This window comes from Buceros rhinoceros, unplaced genomic scaffold, assembly GCF_000710305.1.
Source record: "Buceros rhinoceros silvestris isolate BGI_N320 unplaced genomic scaffold, ASM71030v1 scaffold18941, whole genome shotgun sequence".
Taxonomy (NCBI): domain Eukaryota; kingdom Metazoa; phylum Chordata; class Aves; order Bucerotiformes; family Bucerotidae; genus Buceros; species Buceros rhinoceros.
Window position 1 is genome coordinate 34,846 of NW_010393930.1, and position 22,698 is coordinate 57,543.

General features: G+C 40.6%; 1 protein-coding gene across 1 annotated transcript in view; it reads right to left on the reverse strand.

Moving 5' to 3' along the window:
* TIAM2 (T-cell lymphoma invasion and metastasis 2) overlaps positions 1 to 22,698 on the reverse strand; it is a 92,274-nt gene that overhangs the window by 7,455 nt on the left and 62,121 nt on the right. The window contains exons 14-19 of the mRNA XM_010145070.1: positions 5,419 to 5,598; positions 3,905 to 3,973; positions 3,399 to 3,524; positions 2,066 to 2,174; positions 1,354 to 1,533; positions 241 to 359 (exon numbers count right to left, since the gene is read on the reverse strand). Of these exons, the coding sequence (XP_010143372.1) occupies positions 241 to 359; positions 1,354 to 1,533; positions 2,066 to 2,174; positions 3,399 to 3,524; positions 3,905 to 3,973; positions 5,419 to 5,598 (783 nt within the window). The remainder of the gene's footprint in view (positions 1 to 240; positions 360 to 1,353; positions 1,534 to 2,065; positions 2,175 to 3,398; positions 3,525 to 3,904; positions 3,974 to 5,418; positions 5,599 to 22,698) is intronic.

Sequence of the window (22,698 nt, forward strand, 5' to 3'; positions counted from 1 at the left end):
GCTCACAATTCTTGTCACTAGAGAAGGCAGCTCTGGCAAGCTGTCTGAAAATTTTACTGTAACCTACTGACAAAAAGAAACTTGACAGGCAGGTAAAAAACAGAAGTCAAAATATTAAAGGAGAATGGAGGAAGCCCAGCAAAAATAAGTTCCTAAAAGTACCTCGTGAAGAGATAAAGACCCAAAAGCAAGCAAGATAATGCTTCAGTAGTGAATAAAATGTGGTTTTATGTCCCCTACCTCCTTCTCTGTCCCGCTTTGATCTGCAACCAGTTGGTCAAATACAGTGCCGTAATCTTCATATATCTTCTGCATCTCATTGATGTGACTTGCTACTTTTTCCATGGCCTTCAGCGCTTCTATAAGGTTTAAAAATTTCATAGACAGCTATGTAATTCAATTGTATTTTCTAAACATGATGTTCGCTATTGAATTCCACTTGAGGCAGGCAAAATGATGCAGTGTTCCCCAGGCCTGGTGAACAGAATTCTAGCTTTCTATCAGTGCTTTCTCAAAGCGACAGAAGCAGGAACACTTCCAGATCAGAGTAAGTGAGAAGTGCATTTCTGGTGTCTTAGGTGCTAGTGATAAGCCCCTAGAGGTATGAATATTTATAGCAACACGATAGTAACGATCGTTAAATTTTTCATCTTGTATTTATAGGGCCACTAGGATCTCTAGAGTAATCTACACCCATCCTGCAGTAAGTCACCTGATGAGCTTTAAGAGAAATAAATTGTGCTTGGCTTACCGCCAGATGGACAAAGAAATAGAGTGCTAGGTTGAACAAGTTCCTAACGGATTTTTTCCATGAAATTAAACGCCTGTGGCCAGGTTTTGTTTAAATTTTGTTTTCCAAGCAAGATTTAATTAGACTTTTGTGTTAATTCAGAAAGGAGTTGGAGAAGGGTGTTTCATGTCTCCAGTCCTGCCAGCTCGGTGCAGCTTTTTAGCAGTTTGGCATCCATCCTCGACCTGCAAGTAAGTCACGCCTAGCTTGGTGGTGAGGCCAAGGAAACTGTATTACAAGCTCCCTCTGCAGTCAGTAACAGCCTCATGGCTTTTCGCTGACAATGTATTTTGTCTGATTCTATTGAGGAGAAAGACCCCAGTCTTACCTGTCATGGCAAATCCTGGGCATATCTGCTTCTCAAAGGGACTTTGACATATCAAATAGGACTTTTTGCTAAAATCATAAAGAAGCTCCTTAATATTTTTAAGGAGCAGGAGGGAATCCTCTCTAGGTTTTGACAAGTTCTGTGCTATCTACCAGAATGGCTACCTGCATCATCAGAAAGGGCTGGAAAGAAAACTGTATCATATGCATTCCTGTAGGAAAAAGGAAGAAGTTACCTGTCAAATGATAGTGCTCCTCACTCTCGTTGTCTGTCAGAGACACCAGCTCTTTTAAAAGCAGAGGGTATTTCAGCACTCTCTGAACAGGCTTTATGAGATACGACTCCAGTGTAGAAGAGTGTTGCTTTGTGGGATTTCGAGCGTCCAGAAAGGCCTTAAAAGCACTATCTGTTTTGGCTAGAGGTAAATAAAAGAGTTGGTGAGTTGAACATGGAAGTCATAGAAGCTACAACAATGTGAAAGCACAGAATTACAACTTGTAACCATAACCAAAATTCTCACCCTTTTCAACAGAGTTTGCACTACTCATTTCATAATCATTTTCTGCATTAAATAACATACATAAGGGCTAAAAGAGCAATGTGCAGCAAGGTGAGATTATTCCTCAGTGTAATTTTTTGACTGCACTGCAGTGGATGGCAAAGGAAGCAATTCCTAACTCTTTAAGGATATGAGCTGGATCTGCAGAAGCACAAACTGTGGAAGATGTTTCTGTAGCTATTCGAGCTGCTGCCTGGATGTCACAAAAAGAATCTTTCCCTTCACCCTTCTATACCATACTTCAGCAGAACCACAGATCTTAGCTATTCCTGTCAAAAGATACGTAATTAGCCCTTGCTTTGCACCAATATCCCCAGGGTTTGTTACGATATCTCAGTGCAGTTTAAACTCATGCAAATGAATTACAATAATGAAGACAATTAATTACCTCTCTCAAGAACTTTCTGAACTTTGATGTGGTTTGCACAGAAGCCGCTGTACAGTTTGAAGTGGTCAGCATAATATAGAAAGGAGCCTCCAAGAGAAAACAGCAATTTCTGGAATGACACAATCAAAATTAATTCATTACTGGAATCCTAAATAAATATTCAGGCACATAACACACAGACTCAATGGTGTGATTAGCTGATATATTTCTATATATATCCTATATGTGTGTATATATATGTGTGTGTTATATATATGTGCGTGTACATATATATATTACATTAATGTACTACTGGTAGTAACTCCACGATGTTTTTGTATTTCTCTGTATTTGTATTGAGTTCATTTAGGCAAAGCCTGCAATTTTCCCTTTCTCCCTGAACAGGTAACACCACTGCAGAGATTCTGTCTGACTGTGTTTTTCAGGCAGCAGCGAAACAAAAATCAACAGATGTGTAACAGGGTATGTTCTGCTGGGAAATAACAAGAGCAATAGGAAACAAGGCATAACACTGCCAAAGGCAGAAGGGACAGTGTAAAACAAACACAGAGGATTGCTTTCCAACTGTTTTCCTTCTTTCGGGCAGGTGGTAATTAACATGGCACCTCTGACGTTCTTGGATGAAGAGAAGGTTGGGAAGGTGTGGGAGGGACTGAATCACAAGGGAGATGTTTTTAGAAAAATGCTTCCCGAAGCAAAGATAAGAAAAGAGGAGTAGAGAGTGAAGAGGAGGAGAAGGAGGAGGAGGAGAGCAGCCCTCTCCCCTCTTTTGAATCAGTGTTTGCTCCACAAATGGCAGCAAGCATCTTGGAGACCTGCCAGCAGTCTCGCCTGGTCCTAAGCCAGTGACTCCATTGCCAGGGAACCTAATTCCTCCAGTTAGGGCAGGTACTGGGTGCTGCTGTAGACACAGTCTACAGCTGTTTTCGCTTTGTAGGCCCTCTTCGTGGATCTCACAACACGAGAAATACATGAGGCACTTAACAGGAGAAGCTCCCAGTCTGCAGCCGGTGAACTGGGCACAGCAGGGAAGAGCATTGGGCAGGGCAGAATTTAGCACAGCAACAATAACCTTTCTACAAAGGAGTTCTGCATCATAAGCATTGCTAGTTTATAGCAATGTCCACTCCGCATCTTCCATGCTGCATCTTCTGCCATGGGAAAGAGGAAGATAAAACGGTGAAAAATAGCACTTACTGTCTTTCCCTGTATTGGGTGTCTATAATGCAAAGTAAAGCTTCAAACAGAAAAGAAACCATACAAAACTGACAGAGCCACATTTTCACAAACATTTGCAGGCCCACTACGAAGTGTTAAATGATGAAATATTTACCCGGAACTGGGATGGTGTTTCCAATGTATTAAAATCTGAGGAAGAAGATATTCCATCTTCAAGGGTCTCCAAAAACACCTTCTGGAAATCCAGCATTTCTGGCAGACTGCCAAACAAGGACTCCATCTGTGAAAAACATCAGACTATGAAGTACAGCACTGCATGCACCTAACAGCAGTCTTGCAAAAACAGTCCACTAAGAATATGTGACACACAAAGAGGTTGTAAAGGCCAATAACTTCTTCATTAATACTTTTTTAATGGGTTTTATTTAAAAATCTGTACAAAAGCCCCAAAGATTTCTTAGCAGTTAAGTCAGAAGAACAATTACCCTTTAAAAAAACAAGTGACGCACACACCAGACAGAAAGGCACTGACTGGTGTAATTCCTATTGTTATCTTCGTTGTTCGATTTTTCTGTCATGCTCTCAGCAATGAAAAACCCAAATGCCAAAGGTCTCAACCCGTAAAAGAATGAAAAGCACATTTTTCAGTTATTCCCTCACCTCGTCCTGGGTAAGGAAGGTTTCATTTTGAAGGGGCTCCAAGTATAGCTCAAAGAGGCAGCTCAAGTCCTGCAAGAAAGATAATTCGCTTTTTAAAGAACAATTTCAGACTGTTACATATGTGACAGCTGTGGGATAGAGGTGATTGTCAGGAATGAACTAAGGATGCAATTCTGTAACAAAATCACCTGCGTGGTGTTAGCAATAAAGTCATTGCTAAATTAGACGCAAATTGATTTCAGTGTAGTATTTTTGTTTCATCCTTAAGGCTTTACAGCTTGATTATAACAAATTATATTTTAGCATGAATAAAGCGTTAAAGATGATGGGTTTCTCAAGAGTCCATGTATATGAACAGCATCAATTGTTTTAATCATGAATGTTAGATAAACCATATAAGCAGCTGCTCATTTAAACATCAGCAGTAACATTCAGAAGGACACAACATTTTAAACCCCTATTCAGTTATGTAATCTGTTGGGGGTGTGATCAAGGGCTTTTTCAGTCACTGCTTCAAAGAATTGGTGCCACTTTTGAAGACTTACTGTCCCACACCACAGCATGACGGCTGGGCTGGGGCCCACTGCAGGGCTCTCCGACCCTGAGAAATGGCAGAAATTCTTATGGAGAAGGAATAATGAGCCTCTCCTCAAGAACACCATAACGAGCAACCTGCCAGGATTTTGCCCGATTCAAAATTTCACGTCAGTTACCTCCGAGGTCATGCATTTGTTCAAGTGACCCCTCTGTAAGAAACAGCTGGACATAGATGGGCAGGGTGTGTTCTGCAAATCTTCCTCGAGCTTTACAGCCTGTGGCTGTAGTATATTGGTGGATGTACTGACAATAACAGACTGAAAGCGTTTTCTCTTCTTTTCCATATACATTATTGAGTCAAATACGAATACGTAAGTATGTGTTTAGAGATCCAGTAAAGGAGATGATTTCTCCTGGCTGAAGGTCAATGACATCAGTGTTTCACACTTCTTTTGGCATCCAGTAGCATGAATTTGAGGTTTATAAAAACAAGAGACATACATCTAACGAATCATGGACTTACCAGTCATAGGAGAAATAATGTATGTGTGATGCTACAACAAACCAGCGTTCTGCCTTTTAGCTTTGCTAAATATTCAAATTATTAAAAAATAATTACACACTATTTTCCACAATTAATCTTTTTTTCTAATTTGTAGGAGACTCTATTCTGTTGTTCTACCAGGTTTTTAATCTCAAAAACTAAGGAAACATACCCTGGAAAACCCCTATGTTAACATAAACTAAGACTTTTGTATATAAATACAAACTGACTAAAGCTACTAGATGAAATCTACAGCCTCTATTACAGGAGCAAGCCTATTGAAAACAGCAGAAACAATTCGGTAAGTGGACTTCATAGGCCCTTAGAGAGGGCTGGTTATATAAAGATAAGCATGAAATACGTTAGGACCATCCACAAATCATGGTCAGCCTCAAAAACAAGGCTGTGGCTAGCCAGATGTAATTTTTATTACCTTGACGTAAGATTTCTCCGTGTCCATAAGTTCTTGGATGACTTTCCTCAATCTATCTGCATCAGAAAGGTGGCGAGCCAGTGGCCGTGGAGGTGGATCCTGGTTGTCCTTCTGTCCTTCCATATTGCTTGCTTGGACTTCTTGGAAGTTTCGGCACAAGGCACTGATCTGTTCTGTGCTCTGTTAAATGATAGGAGACAAGTGCTGACGCTTTAGAATACAAGCTGTACTAGAATTATTTTTAAATTCCTCAAATTTTGCTCTTGTTCCAAACTTGGGGACCAGAGCACACCATTGATTTTTGTCAAATATATATCCTGGTAGCTTTGAACAGCTCGAATTTATAGCAGATCACAGTGGTAAAATGAAAAATGAAAATTCTCTAGTGATTTTCCAGTGCAATTTGTTTTCAGTCTTCAGATACAAGCTTGTGTGATGCAAAAGATGAGAGGGCACTCCAATATATCATATACTTTAACTCTTATGACACTAGCATCACACTGTTTTCTATCTCTCTTATTTTGCAACACTCTCTGCATCAAAATAGAAAGAATTACTAGATAAAAGTCTTCAAAGCATCCAGAATACCTGTTTTATTTGTCTTCTGCTACCTATATTGTGTTGCAAGTTTTTTTGAAACCATGAGGCATGGAGCTGAGAGTTCAGCTTCCAATGACTTGGGTGGTCAAAAGACGTTTAGGTGCTTTCTCTCCAAAGAAACCAAGTCAACTACATATCAAGATTTTTGCTTTCAAAAACAGCAAATAAAAGGCTAAATCTTTGAGATCTTTTAGAAGAATGATAAAGATGAAAAAAAAAAAATCCAGAAAATTTTCAAGCAGGGTAGGAATTGGAGATGGAACAACAGTTAATCTTACAAGGCAAAGATGGAAAAGAGAGACTTTTACGATGCTGTGAAATGGTTGTGTATTTCACTCTTGCATGACCACCACTAACGTCCAAGAGCAACCTTTGCAGGCAATAATCTTCCATGCTTAATTTTAAAACTATTCCACCGTTCTCTTTCTTACATGACATTTTCCTGAAAGCTAGAGTATCGCTACCATTACCCAATTCTACCTTAAGAGCTGCCAGCATCCACCTCTTTATATGACATGAAACAATTCTTCTTCAGTGCTCCTGTCTTTCAGTTGCTCTCTAAGATACTGGAAAGTTGTGAATGCATTCAAATGAGGACATGAATGCTGCCTTAATTCAAGTGGAAGTCTTTGTTTCAGTGACGTTCTTTCAGTGAAGAAATCAGGACATGAGTGCATTTCAGAACTGTCTTAATCTGTACTGATTTATTCCACAAGCTATTTCAAGTGGTCCTTTCTGGATCTCCTGATTCACCACTGATTATCTGGGCAGCTAGATTCAACAACAGACTAGGACATCAAATGAGCAAATGCAGAAGTTATTCTGAAACTGAACTGAGCTATACACAGCCTTCTGTACAGTGGACGTTAAATGCACTAGCAATATTAAAATCACAGCATTTGTGTGACAAAACATAGGTACATCCCTCACACCTATATGATGGCAATAAATGTTAAAATGTCAAATATTTACCACGTAGTCCATATTACTCTGTAGCTTCTCAGCCCCCAGTTTTGAACAATGGCACCACTCTAAAAAAAAATTAAGTTACTTCCCTCACTAATTATGTGCAACCATCTTCACAGTCCAGTATAATGACAGCTTTCAGGACTATGTAAATACAAAATGCATCTAAATTTCAATGTTTAGTAGGACCCGACAAAATGCAGTGTAAATTGAATGGTGGTTGTTGAAATTACAGCTGCACGCCGATGGAACACAATTAAAAATCACAGTCACTCTGTGCCAGTAAAATTCCTTAGTGTTTTGGAAATAAATCAAAAATTAGGAAATGGGGGGTTGGGGGTGGGAGGCGGGGGTGTAGATATTTTAAAGCAACTTCTAAATAGCTGAATGTCAAAGTACTTGAATTTTATTTTCTTTGATGTCAGGGAGTTTTGTACTTGTATCGGAATGACTCAGGTTTTAGGTTCGCTACAGCTCAAGGTGTGTGTGGGCAGCTTGATTTACATCAACCCGATGCCTGATCAAGGACACTAGATCAAGTATATGAGATGAGACAGCCTATTGAGAGCGAGTCATAAACATCATCATCAGGCACAGTTTTACAGGGAGGAGTTAGAAGATCTCCATTCCTCCTCAACCACTTGGCATGTAGGATAGGCAGACATCAGAGAACGTGCTACGGTATCAATCCCCTTCAGTTTTGGGGACAGGGCTACACCTGCCACCAGGAACTGGACAAAGGAGCATACGAAAATAGATGATACTCCCCAACATAAATACTACTTGAGCACCTAAGCAACGTGATTTTCATGTCAGAAACTGCTCCACATAACCAGCCTAGGCCCAAAGCACAGGATCACCCTAAGGTACCTCTCAGCCACACTGCCTAAAAGCAGTGTTTTTTATGACCTTTAATATGTTTCTGAACACGTAAGCACTTTGTGTTTGCAGTTCTGACATCAATAATATTGCCCTTGTTCCGCTGTGTCACGTGTAGGCTCTGGTGCTTTCCCACAGCTTTGCTGCTCTCTGCCCTTCCTTTTATGGGAGACTTTCAGACTGCACAATATCCAGACCTGATTCTCACTCTGTGTGTCCACTGTGGTATTTACAATTGGGTCAAAGCAAGCATGAAATGCTTCTTGATCACAGGACAGAAGTATTTCACATTCACTCCTAGACATTGCACAGACCATAGAAGATGTAGGAACACATTTTGCCAGTAAAAACCCAAAGTGCACAATAAATTCTGGACCAAGAGAGCAGTACTCATGATAAACTTCATAATGAATAAATAGAGAGCAATAAAAGCTATTCTTGCTTCACATTTCTTCCCAAAACTCCCTTACTGCTCAGGTCAGCATCTCCAACTTTTTTCCATGCTGCCCTGTAGCTACTTTCTGCCTCCCACACTAAACAACGTCCTGCTCTTTATTATTTTTCCTGTTCAAAACACATCTTTTCTAGAAAGGCTCTAGTGACAACCCTAAGAAGATCTCTTTTCTATCTTTAATGCGTGGCAGGAGGGGGACAATCTCTACCCTGTTATTGATTGCAGCCGGGATTTCAAAGCCACCTGGGCATTCTGGATGTCGAAGCAGAGTTTGGCAGTCCAGTACCCTCAAACCAAGAAGTCTCAGGAGAAGCCCAAAGTTGACATGACATACATCCACCATAGCCTTGAATTAAGGTAGGAATTAACCCTGAATTTGCTCTGACAATGACATTGCAATGGTCAACACCGGCAGATTTGACTTTGACTTACACCTGGTAAATTCCTCAAGCACACAGCTTTTTTTTTATTTGCACAAGGCCAAGACTATACTTAGCAGATGGTAAAAAAAATGCCAACCCTTTTAGCAAGCAGCTCACCAGAACAAAAACATCTAAGCTGATGAAAAGAAAAGCCTGGATGAGTGACTCTGGACAAAGCTGCAAGGTAACTGGGTGCAGAGAAAAGCTGAGGAAAGCATGCAGTGAAAGCAACAAACTTTCTCCAAAATCCATCATTTGAGCTTACGTATGCCACTTTCAGCAACATTTACAGGAGACTACGAGCAGCTTCAGTTTACCCTTGGCACTGAACAGCAGACAGAAGAACTACAAATCCAAAAATTTAGACTGAGTGCTAGACATGAATGGCAGAGTTGGGACAGGCAACTGGCACTTATAAAGGACATAGAGGAAAAGCAAATACTTGCATTCCAGAGAGAATGAAGTTAAGCAGCACTGTACTGTTGTACTGGCCATTTTCACAGATTCTCCAACAAAGCTGTATAAACCCTTGTACAGACCTATCAGTCAGTGGAAGCAGCCTCCTGCCCCAGACTCTCTTGGCCTCTAAGAAAACTGAAGGATGTGTGGAAACAGTCTTGAGAAACTTTTTTTTTTTCATCCCTGCATGTTTGCAACTCACATCCTTTTGCAGGGAGTATTCAGTATTAAATTGCTCACAGTAACCTTAGAAGGGAAAGTTCCAGTGCACTAATGGTCAGCTTGACCCACAGCAGTCAACCACCACAGTGGTGCTCAACTTCTCAGATGGAGATGAAGCACATTCCACTTTCAATAATACTCCTGATAAGAAACATTAGATATTATTCCTCTAAAGTGAGCAAAAGGGTACTCTTACAAGGAACTGCTTATGGATTTTCTTTTCTCCGTGCAGACAAGCACATCATCATCTGAGGCTGTTCTATCCCCACCAGCATTAAAAAATCTCCATAAAATTAATCGGTGAGAGAGCAGAAGACATTAATCAGCAGCGGTTACGCATTAGCACAACAATTTCATGGCTACCCTGTGACTTTCTACTGAATGATACAGATTGAGCTAAAAAGCTGCACAAGGTCAATTAGTGTTACAGTGTCTGCTCACTGCTGTTATTTTACCCTCATTTATACACCTCATGTACTCCATCAGTGGGCCAGGGTTTGTTTGAAATAGTGATGGAAAGGAATATTTTGACTTGAAAGCTTCACAGCCTAAGAAAGACTCCTTGGATGGGTTAAAACCATGTCCTTTGATGAGTTCTCAGATTTCTGTAGCCTTGGGCAGGACACTGACTATCTCTACTGGGTGATCACCAATCCTCTCAATCCCTTAGCCAAAGAGGAAGTACGCCCAGAAAACATCCTGCAGAAACAGATTAGTCTTGTACCTTCTAAAAACAAACAGCGAACAGCTCAGCTCTGCTTTGTGTATGTATTTCCAGGAAGACTGAATGTACTAGTCAGCAGAAGAAATACAATTGCATGGCATTTTTAGAAATGAACATCTGGCCAGAGATGTTCTACATCCCTCACTCTGTGAAAAAAGGAAAGCTTTTGGAGATGTCCATCACTTTTCCTTTGTGTTAGAAGATACTTCTCTCCAGAACAAAGGCACCCCTAACAGCTGTTGGGTTTTTTGGGGGGTCCATCACTCTACAAACTCTTCTGTCATTCTCAGACTAGGAAGTACTTTGTAACTGAGCAATGTAAAAGGCTAGAAAGTTGCAGGCCTTAGCTTCCTTAAAGGCCACTGAAAAAAACTGCCTTATCTTACAGACCAATGCAGTATGTACTGTACTGTAATGTTCAGAACTTGACTGAAATGCTAGTTATAAACCAAGTCACGCAGCAGGGATCTCGGCCCAAGAGCCTGCATCCACCACATCCCAAAGACTAGCAGCACTCACAGAGTTCATAGATGCTACGCTCAGCTTCTCTAAAATCAGCCTCCAAAGTCATCTGACCCAACACGTAACAAAGTCAAAGGCAAACCAGCAGTTATTTCCACTGCAGAATGTTAAACCTTGACCACACAAAATGTGAGACAGCATGAGGAAAACAAAGAGAGGGGAACCCTGACAGCCCAGGTCACAAAAAGAATATGTCAGGTAATATTAAAGCATACGTTGCAAATTTTCCCAAACCCTGATCTTGAGAAAATACTGTCATACTTTCCTCCCCCATATCCTTATCCCGGTGATGTCATTTTTTTAACGCAGAAGGCTCATATATTTTTCTAACACCTGTGTAATATATTTATGGTCATCTTATATTCCCCCAGCATTACCTTATTTCTTCCTTCCTGTTTCCACAATTATTTGTGAAAAATCACAGAAATAGTTAAAACATTCATGCTGTAGTTATTTCCAAATTTCCCTGAAGAATCTCGCTAAAACCATCCCACTTGTTGTCAAAATCTGGATTATGACTTAGTTATTTCTTGCATCTGTCAGAGAAAGTACTATTTGCTTGAGCTCAGTAGCAAACAGTTCAGGCAACCAACCCACCCACCCCTCCTCCAAACTTCAAAAAGCCCAAACCTTTTCCCATGCAGTGTACTGGTATGAACTTACCCACCAGCTACGAACTACCTGTCACCAGAACACCCATTACTTGGTTATTAATGCTGGGACAGTGGCTATCTATCAAGCACAGACAGCCTGGCATGCTTGTGCAGCTCCATCACCTCCCTTAGCCTAATTAAGCAGCACCCCCCCAGCTTAACCCAACGCTGCTGCAGAACTCACCACAGAAAACATCCTGTGCAGGGAGCCGTAAGCTGCTGCTGCCTGCTGCTGGGTTTTGCGAGCCAACGCTAAACTCTTAGCTCTGGTTTTACTCCTCCTGAAGGCGGGCATTGTGGCTTGTGAATACAAGCTTTGCCAAAGGAAAAGGCCCCTCGGAAGGAAGCCACGGATGTTGCGATCCCTCACGAACACACCTTCTCTCTGAGCTCAGCTGCACGAGTTCCTCTTTTTTGCCGATTAGTGAAAATCAGGGACGCTGCCAACGTCCGCATGCGAGAGCACAAACAGACCTGCCATGTCTCCCTTTATTACTACAGACGCAGGGAAAAGGTGCCAGATGAGAAGGTTTTTTTTTATAAATAGCTTCACGTAGTGAATGCAGGACAAAGTGCAGTTATGGCAAGGGAAGGTGGGTTTTATCTTTCCCAGAAATGTACGTGCCTCTGTGCCTGTGAAATTTACTGCATAAACAAAACATCAGGTGCTTTGAGAAAATTAGCCAAATATCTAAAAATATCTAGAGGGTGCTGACTGCCCTGAAGGTCAGCATGAATTTTCAATGGTACCGATGCTCTGTCAAGGGTATATGCCGCTAAATGGTGTGGCATACAAATGCTCTTACAATGATAAAATTAAAAACAAAGAGGCATCTCTCTGGATGATTTCTTTACATAATTGTTCCTGCCCTTTGTTTGAACTTTTTAGTTGTAATTACACCAATAAAAAGAAATTTCAACTGTGCTCAGTAATAAATTCAGGCTTGAAAGTAAAAGTCCCCTTGTTGATATGTTTACACAAAACCAATCAGGTCTACAGATAGATTACTCTAATAACACTGTAAATTTAAATAAAACTTTACAGGACATGACATTGAGCTGAAGAGTTACATGACTGACAACCAACTCATTAATAAAAGGAGAACTATAGCAGTGGCATAATAAAACACAGTAACTCCCATGTTCTCTCAATCACAGCACTGTTAAGAGTGCAACGAAGCTGAGCTATAAAGCTTCGTTCAGCACTACCTTGCCACCACCTATTGCTCTAGAGCAAATCCTTCTCTTGAACCCAAATGATACACCATGTCTGGTTATCTACATCCTTGGTTATGTGAGTGCTGCTTCATATGTTTCAAGGATTCACCTTCATACAAGCAAGGGATTAATGCAGATTTCTCCTTTAATTACTGCAATTAAACTTACATCCATCTCTTTCCAAATCATTAGTGCAACTTGACAGCTCAGCACTTGCCAAGCCATACAGCTCAGTTGCTGAGCGGTGCCTATCAGAGGAACAACAATGCTGGAGCCCTGAAACAACATGCTGCCGATAAGGCTCACAGAATGCAGCACAGCAGTAGGAACGTCTTGTTTAACTGATGGACCATGCCCTTTCTTTCTTTTGGAGACAGATACCAGATTCACTAGGTGAGAAGACTACATACAGAAAACTGAGGGAACGGTCTCGAATGCACAAGAGAGGTTTTGCCTGCTCCCTAATGTTTCATTTTTCAATGGATGCACAGCCTGGTTTAAAAATCCAATTATATGGACTACTGCGTAGCATGTACAGCGCCACTTTTCTTATCCACTGTCAGTGGTTGCTTCTGTAGTAGTCACCCGAGACATCCACAGAGCAAGTCTGAAGAGTAGAGAAAAATAAAAGAAAAAAGAAAAGTTGCTAGAATCACTCGTCTGGAAATTAAAGGTTTATAGTACTCATATGGCATTTTAAAAATGACACAGGTCAGGTCACCAGACCCACATTTTTTTAAGAGTATAACTATACCTTCTGGAAAGATACTGTTTCTTTGTTTTCTATCAGCTCTGGTTTAGTTATAGATGTGCTTTAAAACACAGCTCATCTGCTGGGACCGGGGGGCAAAAAAAAAGCTGCTAAATTTCAGGTCCAAGCAGTATCGTCAATCTTGATGAAAAACAATGACAGGCCTTTCTAATTCCATATTAGGAAGTTATTCTTCCCCATATTTGCTAATTAAGCCTGAGTTATTAGCTAGCCATATGCCAGCTAAAAGATGTTACCAATTAACAGGGCTTTTTTAATGTGTATTCATCAAGAAGAAAACAACAATGTTTTAGTAATCCTTCCAAGTCCTGTTGAGGGACTTGGATAAATCAAAAAGTTAAAAACGCAAACTAAACTAAACCAAATGAATGAAAGCATTTTCTTTCTTCTTCTCTAGCGGCACACAACAAATACACAAGTCCTTTTCAAGAACATGTCTCATATAAAATTTACATGTAAAAGCAATCAATCGCATTGAAATATTTTTAAATGGAAAAATGGCACAGCCTTATTGTTTATTCCTGTGCGATTTGAGTAACACAGGTTCCCTTTACAGACATCTGGTTTTCATCTTTCCATTTTAGTGGCACCAGGCTTGACAGTTACCATAACAGTAACATCCTTCATAATACAGGCTTCCCTCTATTGTCCCAGTATGTCTAGGTGCACTTATCTGCATCACGTTTGTTTCCCATCCTGCTTTCGCCCTTAACGTCTGAAGGTAAAACGCTAATTTTGCTCTGTCTGTATATACTTTGAATGAAAGGAAACAGCAGCTTGCCTACGGGACAATTCTGAGCGCTTGTGGACCACCAGTGAAGCAGCAGCATTATTTGCATACACAACATGTATTCTTTAGATGGAAGTGTCTGTGTGTATGTATATATATACATATGTATTCACACACACATATATATATAAAAACACACAATTTGTATGTACGTATCCGGGACTAACGGGAGCTCTGTGACATCAGTGGTCTCTAAGCATTACAAATTCATGCTTAATTCAGCTGGTCTCCAGATCTCTCTAGGAGGACTCTTTTTTTCACTTTTTATAAATGTAAATGGGTGGTTTCTCTGAATATTTTTCTCTTGCACATATCATACTAAAAACATGTTTTTAAAATGCCTTCAAAATGTATTTTTCAAAGCATAATGGACTACAGTGAAGACATTTTATTCCAATGCTAAAAAAAGTAGTTAACATTACAAATATTTTAAATGAATTCTTGTTTAATTTTTGATTTCAAGCACCTTAAGTACTGTTTGTAACATTCCCACCCAAAGTGTTTTGTGCTGAACGCAAAAACTTTTCTCAAGCACCGAACTGGAAACTATGGCAACCACTGAGACATTATCTTTTCAGTTGCATTGATACCTCACAACATATTTCTGCTCTGTGCCTTCTTTGGAGGCAGAGGGGGCAACCCTTACCTCTTCCTGTTAGTAGCAGGCATATTACATTTCAAAAGTTAAAAGACTATACAGACCCTCTGAGCTCCAGACCAATCTCTCCCCTGGTTTCAGCGGGGATTTGTTCAGGCTCTACAGAAAGATTCTGCTGCTCAGAAGGAAATAATCATCATGTGAGTGAAGGTCTATGTCTGTCCACAGTACGCTAACAAGTAGAGACAGAGGTTCACAGTGCTATGGGCAACAGGCAACGAAGCACGAACATCAGCTGGAATTTCCCTGTGCACCTGACTCAACTGACCCCTTACTACTTTGAATTCTCCTCCCTCTTCCTCCATTTCACATATCATTTTTGTTTCTTTGATTTTGCAGAATCTGTTGCTCATAGCAGATTTTTTGAGTTTTGGCATTTCAGGTCTACCTTTGGCCTCACAGCCAAAGGTTCCTGACAGCACAAAATAAAAATCAAAGACTCACTGGAGCCTACGATGCTACCCAGGATGCTGCATTTGTCTGAAACCATGCAATGCAACTTTCTGTGACTTTAAATTGACTTGGGGTCCTATAGGTAACACCACATACCTTGCCATGTGCTAAAATTGTGCTTAAATGCTTCTGTGTCACCAGGAAAAAACATGTATGTCGTTGTCAGCATTGTAATTGAACAGTATCTCAGTCTTAAAATGACTGAATAATGCACAGCTGGCAGAGAGGTTACCCAGTTCCCTGTCAGAAATGAGATTAGATATCTCTGCTTTTCGTTGCGAAGTGAAATGCTGCTGCCATATCCTGCACCGCAGGTGAGTAGGGTTGTCTTTGGAGGCCCAGGGTGGTGGACTCCCAGGCAGCTTCCTGCCCTTCATCAGTGAAGTCACAAGCATCTCCAGAGACACTGCTAATCATATCCTGTTGGAATGAGCCAGGACTGTTGTCATATGCTTCTGTTTCCACCTGCAGGTAAGCCTCCTGGATTTTTCCCAGAAGACTACAAAGAACAGCTGCGTTGTAAGTCATCTCCCACCAGCTCCTTTCATTTGCAGCATCAACACAACATAATTTCTTCTCCCAATCAAAACAGTCTGCACATTTTACGCTGACAAGTGTCACAGTACTTTTGAGAGGACATTTCCTTCAGTCAGAGGAAAGACAACAAATACCACCTCCCCCCACAAACCCCAGCAACTCAATGTAATAGCATGAAACAGCAACACAAGTTCACACCTCTGCATGCAAGAACTGCACAGTGTCCCTTTGGTCATCTTTCTTGCCGTTCTTGTGCCTCCCTACCGGTAACCATGCACACAGGTCTCCTTCTTGACCTAATGTCTGGTTACAGGTTCACTCTGGATATAGCACCTTTCATCCTTTAAGCTTTACGGTTCCAAGGCTCCTCACTATGTTAGCGAAAATGGGCAACTGTTTTATTTGAATTTTGGGCCATCCACAGGGTGGCTTCGCGGCATTTAAAGAATTGCAGGATCAATGCAACAAAGTGAAATTCAGGACTGGGGTCAGTAGCCAGCACTCACTGGCAGGTTTACAGAAAGCCTTCTGTTACTTATAGTCCATTCCATGCCTTCTCTGAGGCATGGAATACAATACTGAAATCTAAATTAATTAGCAAAACTCTTACAGACTTCTAACAGGCAACAATTTCACTCATATCACTGATACCCTTCTCAGAAGGCATGTGATGACAGCAGGGGTTTGGCCATGGCTCCACACTGCTGGAGCCAGCAACTCTGGTTGAGCTCACCACAGGCTGTGCTGTCTGCAAGGGAAGCACAATAATTAGCAGAGCTCCCCACAGGGTTCTGTCGCGCTTTCGATGTGGAACTGTCCCCTCCAGGCACAAGTGGATCAATGAAAATCACTGCTGAGGAGCCTGCTATTTTCCCATGTTAGCTCTTAGACTCCCTAAATGCATCTCACATCTGGAAAGAAATGACACTTGGATTGCAGAGGATTATACATATTTTGAGACTACTACGTTGTTAATCCCCCTCCTACAAAGAAAAGAAAAAGGGATATTAATTGCAGACTACTCCCCAAGCTTTTGGATCTCATCAACTGCTAAAGAGAAGTTCTCACGATTAAAATAAAGAACTTTAATGTCCTATGGATACCGAACAAACCTTCAGGCAGGCAGCTCTCCTGCAATTAATGACATGCTGTGCAAGTGAGAGAACTGCCTGGGCAAGGCAAAGTAGAGCTAATGAGGCGCTATCACCATAAACACCATTTAACTGGAATTGCCTCCATGCAAGGAATAGGCTGGGGCCATATGGGCATACCAGTAGTTTTTTCTTCCTCTTGTTTTACATTTCCCAGAGGGACCTCTGCTGAGCTTCTGGTCATTTCTGCTTGGCTTTCTTTCAATGTAGCTCAACGACTGGTGTTTACTTGATCAGTAACAACATTCACCTTTCACAATTTTGTACTTAACAAGTTGGTTGTTTTTTGGTTGTGCGGTTTGGTTTTTGGGGGTTTTTTTGGTTTGTTTGGTTTTTTCTTTTTAGATTTCTCACAGTTTTATTTCAATGTTAATGTTTCTTTAGGGATGTTTTGAGGGTAGGGGTCACTAACTGACTAGCAAGAAAGGATGCCACTTTTACCAAACGGAGAGAAATACGGTTCTCAAATCTACCAGACACTGGTAACATACATACATACACTGCCACAACACCCTAAATGTAATGAGAACACCACTTGCACTTGTCAGGTTTTATGTTTTATGCACCATACCATTGCAAATCTTCCTTCTAATTCAGTATATTTTGGTACATCTTTAACTTTCTCACAGAAAAGTCGTATTAGGAAACTGTTTAACTTTGGTGGGGAAGAATAAAAATTTCTTAGCATTTATCCACTAAAAGACAATCTTCCACTGCTTATATATACACATTCAGATTGGTGGTCCCTCTCTCATCTCTCAGAGTGAATGAGTGCCATCACCAAATCCAAATAAATAAATGAACCAACACAAACGAATACATAGGATTGCATTTACTGACAGCACCAATAGAAGGCTGTTGGGTGTGTTTTGAATAACGGTGCCCTACGCCATCCCATAGCACAGCTGCTACAGATCACAGTTTTCTAGGTAACAAATCAGAGGAATATATCATTCCCAGCATCCACTTGCTTTCTTTTGGAAGATAAAATACCATTCAAATCATCCATAGCCATTGAACCAGTGTATTAATTTTTTGCTGGGATTAGACCATAGGAGTAATGATTACTGTTTTCACCTCTACTATTTCATGACAGCTGTCTGCTGTTGCTCCCTTCCTCTCCACAAAATCAGACCACACTTTTTTGTTTAACACTTGAGCATTCCGACAGACTACCAACAGGAGAAACATTCTTTCATTCAGGTTTGAACCTAGACCTGAATGCATATTGTACCTGAGGATTTTTTCTTTTAAATTATTCTATCTGTATGAGATGTTGATGGCTGTAGTGCTACTTCTAATGAATGGGTTTCAAAATCAGTTTTAGACAGTTTGAAGACAAAATACTAATTTCTTCGCCTTATGAAAACCATACCTCCAGTACATGGCTATGCTGTGGGCAAAACCACGTACTCAGCAGACTCTTTCCAATACTCGCTGATGTCCGTTACAGCCGTGTGAAATCAGCCAATAGGTTAACACAGGGATTCCTTTTTGAAATCATGACACATGTATTTTGCACCTATTGAAAGCACTGTTTGGGGAAGCTCATTGTCATAGTAGGATTCACAGAAGTGGAAAGATGAGTTTGCTTTCTGACCCAGTCTCAGTCTCTGCATTCACATTGCTCAGGCACCATCTGACATACAAACCAGCTGCTCAATTGCACATACATTTTAGATGGGTTGGAAGCAAAACCTCAACAGTTATCCAAGTTAGGCACATTCGCTCCTCGAGCATTGGCTCCTCAAGCACGAGAATTACAGAATGGTAGGGTTTGGGGGGGATCTCTGGAGATCATCTAGTCCAACCTCCCTGCTATAGCAGGTTTGCCTAGAGCAAGTTGCACAGGAATCTGTGCAGGTTTTTTCCAGCAGGTTTTGAAAGCCTCCAGAGAAAACAATTCCATCCTTGGCCAGCCTGCTCCAGTGCTCCATCACCCTCAAAGTGAAGAAGGTTTTCCTTATGCTCAGGAGGAACTTCCCGAGTTCCAGTTGCCCCTTGCTCTTTCACTGGGCACCACTGAAGAGTCTGGCCCCACCCTCTTGACACACACCCTTTAGATACTTACAGGCACTGATAAGATCCCCTCTTAGTCTTTTCTCCAGGCTAAATAGACCCAGGTCTCTCAGCCTTTCCTCGTAAGAGATGCTCCAGTGCCCTGATCATCTTTGCAGCCCTTCGCTGGACTCTCTCCAGTAGTTCCTTGTCTCTCTTGAACTGGGGAGCCCAGAACTGGACACGGTACTCAAGACGTGACCTCACTAGGGCAGAGTAGAGGGTGAGGAGAACCTCCCTTGAACTCCTCTCACACTCTTCTTAATGCACCCCAGGATACCATTGGCCGCCTTGGCCAAAAAGGCACATTGCTGGCTCATAGTTGACCTGTTGTCAACCAGGACTCCCATGTCCTTCTCCATGGAGGTCAACCCCTAACCTGTTCTGGTTTAGAGGTTTATTATTCCCCAGGTGCAGGACCTTACACTTGCCCTTACTGAACTTCATTAGCTTCTGTATGTGGGACCGTATGCAGAAAAACCAAAAACTGGATTTCTCACCGTGGTCCCAGACACACAGAGTTCATGGAAACATCTACTTCTCACTGCATTTGCAAAAGCTTCTCTCTGATAATTGAAGTGCTCTTCAAAACAGGCATTGCAATAAACAGAATACACCAGATTCAAAAGCTCTGGCAGGATAATTTGACATTATAGGGGAAACTCGAGCATGCAAAAGCAGACTTTGAAATGCACAAGTACATACTTTTACTACTTTTTTTGCCCCCATACCTATAAATATGGACATTTCAAATAGGGTCATTATACTGACCTGCACCTCATGTGCTCTGCTGACCAGACTTATTCCAAGTTCTTCAATTCCTCATCAGATGGAGGGAAAGTGAAAATGGTTGTCAAACAGGAGCAGAGAAGGAGCACATAGAGCTAAGGTTCCTTTAGGAACCCTTGCTAGGGAAAGGTGTTCAGGGATGTTTATAATAACTTCTGTCCATTGCATTAAGAACAAAAGTTAGTTTTCTGCAGCGTGTAGTATTTTTTCATTTATTTTTTATCAAGTGATAGGGATAGACTTGTGCTCATACACACATGCTGATGTAAGATCGATAACCTGTTCTGAGAGAAGATTGACTATTTTAAGTCAACAGCAAAGCAAAGGCAATTTCTGTAAGTCTCTATGCCGAACCTATTCCCAGAATCAATTTTACTTAATTGTTTGAAAGAAATAGAGCACCACTTCAAAAGCACTAAAAAAAAATGAAACAAGTTGTCCAGTCTTTAGAAGGCTTCAAATTCTTGTTAACATTCCAAGTTCCTCATCAGAGTAGCTTCAGTTCCTGCATGTGCAATGTTAATTTTTGAAGATGCCAGCATAAAAACATTCTGCATTCATTGACTATTTTTACTGTGATTACGAAGCATCACACTAGCTATTTTTACTGGGTTTCTTAAAGAACTCTAAGATACAGCTGAGAATATAATGAAGTACATTGAAATAATTGCACGGGGTTTACTCTAAGGCTTTTTTCTTATGACCTGTAAAATACTTGAAGTGAAAATACATCTTCCCCTTTTCACACATGCATTTATATGAAGTTCCTTCTTTCCAACTGTTAAAATTTCATATTATTTTGGAAATACTTATCTCTGATGATATTCAAAAGATTCAGAGCAACCAAAAGTCACATCACAGCAGTCTTACAAGAGACTTTAGAATAGTATCTATTTATATAGTAAAATGTCATCTTTTAGCTATGTTAATCTCTAAATAATGAATATTTTTAATATAATGTATTTTTTAATATATGATGAAAATACAAAGTTAAGGTAAGCAAGTTAGTAACAGACTACTAAACTCCATTTTAAAAGAAACCATGGACTAGAGAAAACATTCCTAACCAATACTTTTTGCAATTAGAAATCACAAGGAGCTAAAGGAAAAGTTGCATTTTTAATTTATTCAGCTTCATGCTACTTTGGTGTATGCAGAGCTTGATTCTTGGCAACTGTCGACATACCAGGATTTAACTGAGCACTGGAAGCACAGACAATTAGTTCTCAAAATGATTAAACACAACTAAGCCTAATTGCACTGACAGGCATACTCAATCCTTAGATTTTCTGAGGTCCTCCATTCTTCTGTCAACAGTACGCCTACACACTTCGGGATCAACAATTGCAAGGACGACATGCCACTGCCATACAAACAGTATTTTGACACAGTTTGAAAATGTACTGCAGCAGAATGTGTTAGAAATGTAACATCTATGCTTGTTAAATAAAATAGAAAACAAAGTTAAAGGTATTAAAGGTATAAATGGAGCATCCCAGAGAATACAGAGCTGACAAAACTAATTGGCAAGTGGAATGGATGGTGCTTGATGTCTGTGTGTTTTCAATAATATTTTATAACTTAAAGAAAAGCTTCCATTTCTGGAATGAAACAATTCTCTATTGCCCTCCTAATTCATCTGTTAGCTCTCAAATGAAAGACAAACATACAACTCTAAATTCCGTCATTTCTTGGACTACAAAAAAATGACTGAACGAATGAATGCATGTTTGAAAGGAGTACACAAGCAACAAAATACCTATTCCTTTGAGATTACAAGGCACCTCTGAAATGCCTTCAGTTAAAATGATGCTTAATCTTAGCTTGGTATGAAGAAAATAACAGTAAAAACAAAAAAATCCTCAAAACGAGAAACACAAAATCTAGAAATCAGACATGCAGCTTTAAATCCAAAGCTTTAAGACTGTTTTTTTATTTACTTACATGTTATGGGACAAAAATCAACCAAACTTCAAAGGAGTCTGCTCCCTCAGAGCCAAGTCATTACGTCTACAGTTGCAGTCAACTAGGAAGCGAGCATCTCTAGCTGTCTCTCCCCTGAAATATTCCCAACCCGCCTGTTGTTCCAGGCTGCACTCAGAACCTCTTAGCGCCACCAACGTCTTTTCCACAGAGCTGTACTTACAGATCTCCTCTCTCCTACACTTCTGCAACATCGCCTAATGCTGAGGTGTCTGCACTGCCGCTCTCACAGCACGTGCAGGAAACAGAAGGCAAAGGGGAGAAAACACCAAACCCAAATCCAGTTGCTGTGCTGAGGCTGCAAAATTTCCTCAAACTTTTATTAGCAATAGCTACTGTTCATCTAGCAAGCAGTCTCAATCACAGCTATAAGAACAGAAATCATTTTAATTCCTTTCATATCTAATCACAAAAGCACACACAATATACAATACCTAAATTTACTGTGAGGTTTGTTGTGAGTTTTTTTATTTTGGGGTTTTTTTTAATTCTACATCTAGTGGAGAAATCAAAAGGGTCAGACAAAAAGGTTTGACAGTAATAGGCACCCTCCAACAGAAAGACAGCAATCAATTACAAACCATTTGCAGAAATTGTAGAGCTGTCACAGACTCATATACAGCTGCAGTTCAAGCCAGACTACCTCTGATTGCCAAGCCATTTTCTCCCCTTTTATCTACAAAACTAGGACAGCTTCAGCTAATTTTTAAAGTTACACTAGCAGACCAGCATGCCAACCCGAGAAGTGAACTACAATATGGCACAGGCAGTTACTTCAGCAAATTGTGCACAAGCCATTAATACTGCTAGACATGACAGATTTGGAGAGAGAGCAGGGAGCATTCCTGTCTGATTTCCCCTTTTTTGAGCTTTAATTGCAGCATGTAATTTAGAGCACTTGAGCAAATCTATTGTGTTCAGAGCAACAACTAGCGAACACGAATAGTTCTCTGCGTATTTAAATCCTGCT